Raw genomic sequence first — 9,810 nt, 5'->3', positions numbered from 1 at the left:
TTCCCTACCACCCACAGAGGGAACATCTAGTACAGCTGGTCACTCTGTGCTTTTGAAACAGCCACAGAATTTGGAAACATTCCATGGTTGAAGGTTTCTGGGTTGCAGCCAGTGCTGAGTGACAGATGGGAGAGCAGGTCAGTCACAACAGCCCCCGTGGCTGCAGCAGCGCAGAGGTCATCAGCCTCAGAGTTGCTTCCTTCAGGAACATCCCAGCTGCAAACCTACTGTTCTTGGTCTAACTGGTCTCCTGACAAAGCCTGGAAATTCTAATGAATTCTGTGCCACCGTATTCCATCTTCTATAAAACTCATCTCCTGCCCATCCACTCATCAGTTCAGGCTGGAGCACACAGATGTGCATATATACACACTTTTTCAGGCTTAATATTGTATGGGTGAAGAAGGAAGGAAGATGAGGCAGACCTTCATTTTGATAAAGCAAAGGAAGGAGTAGAGCTTCCTGGACTCATTCTGCTCCTTGCCTCTTCTTTCTTGGGGTAATCGCTTCCTTCTTCTCCTTCATGCTTAGTTCTAAAATTCTTTTATCTTCTGAGGACAATGAGGACCATCTGAGAGAACTATGGTTGTTCAGCCTGAAGAACAGAATGATCTGGGGAAACCTTATTGCAGCCTTTCAATACATTCAGGGGACCTATAAGAAAGACAAGGACAGGCTTTTTAGTAGGGTCTGTAGTGAGAGGACAAGGAGTTATAAACTAAAAGAGGGTAGATTAAGACTAGATATAAGAAAGATTTTTTATGATGGGGGTGGTAAAACACTGGAACAAGTTGCCCAGAGAAGCGATGGATGCTGCATCCCTGGAAACATTCAAGGTCATGTTGGATGGGACTCTGAGCAACCTGATATAGTTGAAGATGTCTCTGCTCATTACAGGAGGGCTGGACTAGATGACCTTCAAAGGTCTCTTCCAACCCAAACTATTCTATGATTCTATGACAAGATAGAAGAGGTCTGGCAGCAGCTTCCACTGGCCACTTTTGCACAGGAGTAGGGGAGAGGTTGGATAGGGAGAGACTGGTTTGCAGGGGCTCCTCTCATCCACTAGTCTTGGCTCTCATGGTACTGTCATGGGAGAGAAAACAGTTGGATGAAACAGCATCCCTTGATGAGTTTGCTCACCTTCACAGAGAACACACAGGTTCACACAACACTTCTTTGTACTAGTAGTCTGGGCAGGTGAGGAAGTGTGGCAGAACCCTATCTCCAGAGGAGAAGAGGGATAGAGCAGCCATTGGGTGGCAGCTTCTTCCTAGAAGCTGCATACCTTCATTTTCAGCCTCCACAAAAAATTGGTCCTTGTGATGTTTCATCCTTGACACTTTTGGACACTGGGAAGACCTGAAAAACCTTCATTACACCTCATCACCCCACCACTCCCTCTTCAGAGTCTCTTCCCTGCTTACACCTCCTCCAAAGTTTGGATGATAAAGGATGGAGGAGGAAATCCACCCTTCTGCTTTCACAGCCCACTTCTAACCCTTGTTCAGCTCCCCTGGAAAAGCAGTGTGGTACCCCCAGCTGTTCGCTGGAATGAGGTAGGAAGGGACTGGGTGAGACACACAGGGAGAACAAAGAATATTACAGCAGTCATCATCCCAACCATGAAGTCATGCCTGCTCCGCCTTCAGCTAACGGCCTCTGCCACAGAGTTGCTGTTGTGGTGAGAGGGGAGGAGGGACTGGAGGGTGATCATCAAGTAAAGTTCCTTCTTCCACTTCCTCCCTCCTTGCAACCTGCTATTCACTGCGGCACAAAGGCTGATACTCACATTTGCCCATCTCTCCCTGCTGTCTGCCTTGGCCTGACTTTCCTTTGCCTGACTTTCCTTTGCCTCAGGCTCTGTCCTCCGCCACGGGTCCAGAGACATGCAAGCCATCAAGTGTGTTGTGGTGGGAGATGGGTAAGTACCCTGCGGGTTTGTTGTGGGTGCAGGGAGGGACAGGCGAAGACAAGGAGCATGAAGGAAGGTGGTTGCTTGGTGAAACTTCTCCAGCTTTGCTTCTGACCTCCTGCAGACTTGCTACTACTGCAAACTGGCTCTCTCCTCCCCCCCACCCAGGGAAAGGGACTTTCTTCTGGGGACAGTGTGGAAGGGCATCTCCAAAAGGAGCATGGAAAGGGAAGCAGGTCTGTTCCATGCACGGGAGGTGGTGGTGTTCCTGCCAGATTCAACCTGTAGGTAGGAGTCAGATTTAAAACCCAAGAGGTGCAAGTGCTCTCCTGCAGGTGAATGGCTCCTTGTAAGCATTGCTCACTGGGAATGATTGGGAGAGGGTATGGCACTATGGTCCTGATGGGATGTCCACCAGGATCTCTGTGGTCAGCTTTGCTCAGCATATTATCACTGTATTGGGGTATGCTGGCGACTACTTGGCAAGGGGTTTCTGTGGGCACAAGGAGGAGGAACTCTTTCCACTGAGACCAGCACAGGTATAGTCCCACTTTGGGAGCAGGAGGTAACAGAGCTTTGCCCTCACAGCACAGTGGCTTCACTGCCCATGTCCCATGATCCTTGGAATTGGCCTGATCCAAGCCATCAAGAAGTGAAGCAGTCATCACTGCTTGGGGCAGAAGGGATGGAGTGGACAGGAGCTCTTCTTGCCCTGTGGGATGAGTAGATACAGAGAAGGAAGGGAAAAGAGTTCATGTTTGGAATGAAGTAGCTCAATTAGTTTCCCACCTAGAGGCTGGCCAGACTGTATAAGGTAGCAGATGAAGAGAGATTTGCAGCAGTCCTGCTCCCCACAGTCACTTCCTCCTTCAAAACTCGCCTGGGGAAAAAGATGTCTGCAAACATAACAGTACATGTCAGACATGTTATGAGGGGCTGGGACAAGGGGATGGGGAGAAGGGACAAGGAAAGACATAGCCCCAAATAAAAACCTTTACTTCTAAGAAAAGTTTCCTGAATGCTCAAAACTAGAGCTAGATGGAGAACTCCACTGGGCATTTATCTGTTGTCCTCTTACCCACCCCCACTTTTCCTCTCACACGTTGCACCAACTCTGTATCCTTCTCTCAAGGCAGCATTCCCCTTATATCATGGCTAACTCCACAACATGTCCTGATCTCAACCCCCATGACCTCAGTTCCTCTAAAATATCTTCTGTTCCATTATTTTACTTCTCTGTACACCACACCTCTGTACACCTCTCACCATCTTGCAGCACAGCAGTCCAGTGATCCCTCTAAGCTCTTCGTTCACCACCCCTCACCCCTCTCCCAGCCCTACCAGCCATGTCACCTTCTTGGCTCAACCTTACTAACCACAGGACCTTCTGCCATCACTCAGCGAAGCCCACATGTTGCCCAATGGCTGTTCCGCCCTCATAGCTCTCCAACTCTTCTTTCCCTCACCACAGGCTTTGCCTTGACCACAATACCTCCTCCTCTCCTTGACAGACTTATTGCCCCTTTTCCCACTATTGCTCTCACCCAGTCTGGACTGTGCTGCTACTCTGGCTTATTTGCCTTCTACCCTGCTGCAGCATGGGTGTGGGGGAGGGTGAGGAGGCAGGAAGCACCAGTTTCTAGCTCAGAAACACCAGCAGCAGCCTCTGTCAGCCACGGGGCACAGGCACCACTCTGGCTGCTTACAGCTCTCTGTGCAGATGATGTCGCAGCTTACTGTAGATGGGCAAGACTGGAGCATGCCATGGCTAAGTCAAGAAGAGTTGCTACCAGTCCCTGGCCACAGTGTTTGCAAAAGCAGACAGGAGTGCCTGTATTTGAGTGCTGTAACTGGCTTGGCAGCTTTGTCTTGGCACACTGAATCAATGCACTTGCTCTGGCTGTGAGCATACAGCACTGGAAAATGGGTTATCACCTCCATCTCAGAGTGGATGCATTTTAGATGAGTGATCTCTGTACCAGACTGTAAAAACAAGCCTTCATGCTCAAAGACAACAAACATTTCTGGGTGACATCCTGTCTCTCTTCCTGCCAGTTATCTAACCTATGGTTATGCGCTCTCTGGTCCTGTGAATGTGTTTCTACTTCCAGGGTTCTCCTGACTAGGCTAGTTTAGAGGTGTGGAAGGATTGTCCCATCTCCATCTCACCATAGCAAGACTGTCTGCACTGCCATGACTTCCCTCTGTTTTTAACTTTCTCTTCCAGAGCTGTGGGGAAAACCTGTCTCCTTATCAGCTACACCACTAATGCCTTCCCAGGAGAATACATCCCCACTGTGTGAGTAATGCATAAACTGGTCCTGGGGTGGGTGGGAGGCACAAGTAGGATGCAAAGGGGTGCAGTAACTCCTTGTTGCACAATCCATTGGTCATGATCTCCATGCCAAGCGGAGGAAGGTCTGCAAAACCAGCAAAAGTGTCTCTACACTTTGGATCTATTACCTTTCACTAGCAGCATAAGTGGCCCTGTTAAACCTTGGTATAAATGGGATATTTGGGACACAGTTGAACTCAAGGTCTGCCTGTTTGCTAAGTTTACAGGTAGTAGATGGGATCCTGTTTGTCAAAACAAACAGGCACTAGGCTACAAAAGGTAGGCCAGACCCAAGAGAAGGCAGTTGGACAGACACGGGTCCCCAGTTCCTTCTTTGTCCAAGGCACTTGCTGTCATTGGAGCAGGCATAGATTCTGCATGGAGTAGAATCCCAGAATTGGTTGGAAAAGACCTCTAAAATCAGTAAGTCCGACTGTTAGCCTAGCTCTACCAAGTCCACTACTAAACTGTGTCCCTTACAACATCAGCATATGCCATGAACACATTCACAAGACTTTTCTGTTGCTTCCTTCCTATCACTGGTTTCCTTCACCTTTGTCTGAAAAAAAATACCAGAAGGACCAGGAAATAAAATTTTCTAGGATGAGTTGCTGTAATATCCTTTTTTTCTATCAAGTCTTTTCTGCCAAGCATGCAATCCTGACACCTGTTCTCAAATATTTCAAGCTGGGTTGTCAAAGTAAGGGGACACATCGTCCTCAGTTCCAGCAGGGATGCTGAAGAGTGCAGGGCTCTGGGGGAGCTACAGAGACATGGGTGGTTGTTCTTCATTTTTAAGAAGAAAACTAGATTTTAGAGAACAAAAGAAAGACAGGGGTTTGGATAGAGCAGACAGTTGTGGGAAGGATGTTGGGGAAAGAAATGGGAAATGAAAGGGTTTGTGGATCTGCACATAAGGTATCAAAGGTGGAACTGCAGCCAGGCACCTGCCCAGGATAGCTGGATGATGGGGAGGAGGTTGATGCTGAGTGGAAAGTCCATAGGGTGGAAGTCAACAGGAAACCAGCATCACCCAGGTGAACTGAGAAGAGTAATCACTTCCCTTTGCTTCTGGGTGCACGTAGTGATCCCCACCTATAATACTGGAAGGGCTCCCTCTTCTCCTGTTTGAGCTATGGCCTGTGCCTCTGAATTTCAGGTTTGATAACTATTCTGCCAACGTGATGGTTGACAGCAAGCCTGTAAATCTGGGACTATGGGATACTGCTGGACAAGAGGATTATGACAGGCTGAGGCCGCTCTCTTACCCGCAGACGGTGGGTCACACTCCATGTCCCTCATCCCTTCTTCCTCCCTCAGGTATGCCTCCTTCCTCCACTGCAAAAATCAACACATGCCATAAAACAGTGGCAGTACTGTTCTTGTCTCTCTGCCCATTTCTGAAAATATCTCTGTTGATATACAAGTGCCTTGAAACCCAAAAGGTAAAAGACATCTAAGGATATTTTGGAGCCTTTATCTAAACTTCCATTGATGGCATAACTTTGCAAGAAAAGCAAGATATTCAAAGACACTTTTGAGCCCAGCTGACCCTGACTTCAGTGTGGGGTAGATGCCCTACACAGCCCTGGGAAAAAAGTCTCCTTCTGTAAAGCTGAAGTGGCTCAGGGAATTTAGGAGCTAAGGCAGGAGCTTCTTACATTTCTGTGAACTCCACCATTCTGGCTCCTGCCTTCTGAAAGAGATCTGACGCGTGGACACGTGTTTGATCTGCTGATGCCTCTAGCAGAACAGATGCCTCAGATACTGTGTTCACCAGTTTACCATGCTGACAGAGCCATTTCAGGGTTTAAAGATCACCTTCCCTGGAGAACGTTGTTTCAAGCAGTCTTTTGGCCAACTCAGAAAGACCCTGCTGTCTCAGATGTTGGTCTGAAGGTTGCCACCACAATCAAAAAGGTCAGGAATTGAGGGTACTGTTTTTTGGGCTAGGTTCAGCCACCTAAAAGTCATCAAACACTTGGTATAAGCTGTTTCCCTGGGCTGTTTCTGCAGTAAGTGCAAGCAGGCATAATTCTTAACAACATGCGTGCACACACCCTGGGACACATCCCAAGGTCAGGTGTGGGGATGGTTCTCCAAGGTTTTTGCCTCTGATGATTGCAGAAATATGGAAATGGATAGGCTGGGCCTGACAACACTGTTTCATCTAGATGAATCAGGATGAAATGAATATATCTGTATGAGCTGATTTTGGTTTGGTTTGGTCCGGTTTTAATGGAAGTCTAAATTCTGCTATGCCCAGGAGTAGCACTTACCTGGAGAACCAAAACTATCTGATTTGAGTCCTATGTGTGCCCTTTTTCGGCTGAGCCTAGTTCTGTCTCAACTGCAGGCCAAATTATTTTGTCCTGAAAGCTCCCTGGTGTTCTGTGAGAAATGAGCAGGATACTGTCAGGCCGCTTCCCATGAGGATGAGTGTACCAACCGCAAAAACCCCATCCTTGTAGTTGACCGTTTGGTGCTTCTGATAATGGTGGCTATGGTTACCATGAGTCAGGGGAGCAACCATCCTTCTCTCCTCTAGAGGCAACAAGCAGCAGTCAGGACTGTGTCACATTGTGAGAGACAGCTTTCCATAGAATGACCCTCTGCTGCAGAGGGAGGGTGCTGCCCACACAGATCTTCTCTCCCCTCCCTGCCTCTTGTCCTGCCATCCCATACTCGCATCCTAACTCTGCACTGTGGTTGTATGTTTACAGGATGTCTTCCTGATCTGTTTCTCCCTTGTCAGCCCAGCATCTTATGAAAACGTCCGTGCTAAGGTGAGACAGACTATCCTGGTCCATCAAGGGAGGGAGGGGGATGAGATTGGTGGAGGTATTGCAAGGACAGTGACTGTGGGTGGAGACTACAAATAGGACATCTAGGTTCAGAGAGGTCATATCTTTTTTCTGTCAGTCAGAAGGAACTAAAACATCAGCCTCCCCCAGATGCCTTTTCTGGTTCATCTCAAAGAAGGTGACCAGCACTCCTAACAGGATAGTATTCATTTTGCTGGGCTATTGTGCTGTCAGACCACAGACTTATTCCCATGGCATCTTTCAGCCAAGACTGTCACAGCACAGACACCAGGATCAGTCCACAGGATACGAAAAGCAAGTACCCACAGCATTTAGATGGGAAGCAAGGGAAGAAGGGAAAAATTGATGAAGAGGAAAACAACAGTATTTCCTTCCTACCACTTTCAGGTTCCTCCCTGGGTTCCAGCGAGCAGTGAAGGGCAGAGGGCAGAGTTTGAGCTCCATGTCATAGATTTTTCCTGAGGATCCAGCAACAGGGGCTGTCCTGAGTCAGGGATAGTGCCCAGCAGTGGATGTGAGGAAGGACAGGCTGTTAGCTCTCTTGCTGACATTTTTTCAGGAGTGCTTCTTTGTTTCCCTTGTGCATGTCCATGTGTATGAATTCTTCTCACACCTTTGCCATTTTACTCCATTGCCAGTGGTTCCCTGAGGTGCGACACCACTGCCCTAGCACTCCCATCATCCTTGTGGGTACAAAGTTGGATCTTCGTGATGACAAGGACACCATTGAGAAGCTGAAGGAGAAGAAGCTATCCCCCATTACATATCCTCAGGGCCTTGCTCTGGCCAAGGAAATTGGTATGTATTTGGGGAAACATCTTGGACCTACTGAAGGGCAGAAGATGAGGGTTTCCCCTCAACCTAAGGAGGTATCTCACTGTGATATCTCTGAGGGACACAAGGAGACACATCAAGGGTCATGGTACAAAATGTGCTTCTGGAGACTCAGGAAGGAGATCTGCTCCTTGAGGAAGACTCAACCTCTCAGCCCTCTGTTTTCTGCCTCTCTCTGGCCACGTACACACACAAGTACATGCTTTCACATTTCACTCCCCTTTTGTTCTGCTATTTCTATCTGGGACAATATTTTTCTGTGAAAGCCACAGCTGCTGTGTGGGCAGAGGCCTCTCCTCCACATCCGGAAAGAGGCAGAAGAGTGAGATTTTTAACATCTCTCAGGAAGAGTTGCAACTGCAGTTTCCCGTCCCTGCCTCTGTCTGCTGGGGTTTGTACATGCAATCCCAGGTATGCATGTCTTACCCCACCATTCAGCACAAAGGCATCAGCTTCCCTCCTAACTTCAGAACATGCATAAATACCTGCTCAAGGTAAACTCTCTTCTCAGGTGGCACAGAGAGGTAGGAAAGAGGGTGGGAAACAGCTTGAGGGAGTTTTTGACTGGGAGTTTGGAGGAAGGGGAGTCTGGCCAGAATGACACAGCCAGCCATGTACAATGGCTACAAGGGCGGAGAATAGACAAATCTTGGTCTTGTACGGTTGGCAAGCTTTGCCCTGAAGTCAAGACCGTCTGAGTGAATGAAGTGTGTCCTGACAACGCATAATGTCTGATCACCTGAGATGTGTTTATTCCATTCGGGCACGACGCAGATGCCTTGCTTTCTAGCACATGCAGCAGAAACCTGAGTACCCTCACTACATACCCCAGCTCCCTTCCTCCTCATTGCAACACCTGCTTTCCTCTCAACAGACTCTGTGAAATACCTCGAGTGCTCAGCTTTGACGCAGCGTGGCCTCAAGACGGTGTTTGACGAGGCCATCCGAGCAGTCCTGTGTCCGCAGCCCACACGGACAAAGAAACGTGCATGCAGCCTCCTCTAAGCAAGTAAGTCTGACAGGGACCCCTGGGAGTCACACCAGCGGCACTTTCCTGTTCCTGAACCCAGATGGTGAGGGCCACTGAGTTCCTGTGACCTGCTGAGCCTGGTGGGATGGGTGACCTTCAAAACCAAACAGGAAGACAGCAGTCCTGCTTGGGGAAAGGACAGGGCATGGTATAATGGAGCCTGGAACTACTTCCCCCTTCTTTCTTGCTCCATCTTCTGGTGCAGGGCACCCTAAAATTTTCCACATTTGCCCTCACAGAGAAGAATTGTCTGTCGCCTTCTGCTACAGAGGGAACTACGTCCAGGCTGACCTGGAGATGACCTGCTCTGAGAACTATGAAGCCACAGTCTTTGCCTATAGAAAAAAAAACCCAACCCAAACCAGAATAAGCTGTTCCTTATTCATGGGAGTTGTCTCTTCCTCTTCAAGGCCCTTCCTCTTACCAAGGCCTGCTCACCTCAAGGGGTTTTTTATGTTGTTGTTCATTAGTAGGCAGCAACTTCTACTCCAGGAGTCCTTTACTCCTCATATTGTCCCTATCTGCCCTTCCACTTCAGCTCAAGGCAGCAGAGGGAGGAGAGAGGCTTCAGGACAAGAGTCAAAGCTGGCCAAAGCCTGATAGAAGAGTGAGAGTTTGCTGGTTGGGACCCTGCCCCTTCATATTCCCACCACCACCACCAGGGCAGAGGGAGGGAGAACAGGAAAATAGTTGAGCTGGTAGTACAAGGTCTGTTGTGTTTTTGGCTACAGATCTCAGCCCCATCTTGATGCCAGGCTCTGCCCAGCACGCAGGAGAGTGATGGCTCCAGCATCCCGGAGCTCAGCATCTCGTGGCGGTCATTGTGCTTTTTACTTCAGCTGGCTTAAAAGACTGTTGTGAGTCTGTAGCA

At 48.7% G+C, this 9,810-nt stretch overlaps 1 protein-coding gene across 2 annotated transcripts; it reads left to right on the top strand.

Annotated features, from left to right (window-relative positions):
* Positions 1-1,719: 1,719 nt before the first annotated feature.
* On the top strand, positions 1,720-9,810 carry RAC2 (ras-related C3 botulinum toxin substrate 2 (rho family, small GTP binding protein Rac2)). Of its 2 annotated transcripts, XM_009070692.1 has the most exons (7): positions 1,720-1,924; positions 4,143-4,214; positions 5,410-5,527; positions 6,974-7,036; positions 7,714-7,873; positions 8,784-8,914; positions 9,671-9,810. In XM_009070692.1, the coding sequence occupies exons 1-6, from the start codon at positions 1,890-1,892 to the stop codon at positions 8,912-8,914; spliced, it is 579 nt and encodes a 192-aa protein (XP_009068940.1). In that variant the 5' UTR covers positions 1,720-1,889; the 3' UTR covers positions 9,671-9,810. The 2 variants fall into 2 exon arrangements, with proteins under 2 accessions (XP_009068940.1, XP_009068939.1); XM_009070691.1 differs by lacking the exon at positions 9,671-9,810 and having other exon boundaries at positions 1,737-1,924; positions 5,410-5,623.

This window comes from Acanthisitta chloris, unplaced genomic scaffold (assembly GCF_000695815.1).
Source record: "Acanthisitta chloris isolate BGI_N310 unplaced genomic scaffold, ASM69581v1 scaffold28652, whole genome shotgun sequence".
NCBI lineage: Eukaryota > Metazoa > Chordata > Aves > Passeriformes > Acanthisittidae > Acanthisitta > Acanthisitta chloris.
This window is presented reverse-complemented; position numbering and strand designations above follow the sequence as displayed.

Coding starts and splice junctions, on each gene's coding strand:
- RAC2 (XM_009070691.1), top strand. CDS start 1,890: ATGCAAGCCATCAAGTGTGTTGTGGTGGGAGATGG. Junction 1,925..4,142: donor TGTGTTGTGGTGGGAGATGG/GTAAGTACCCTG, acceptor TTTCTCTTCCAG/AGCTGTGGGGAAAACCTGTC. Junction 5,624..6,973: donor CATGCCATAAAACAGTGGCA/GTACTGTTCTTG, acceptor GTATGTTTACAG/GATGTCTTCCTGATCTGTTT.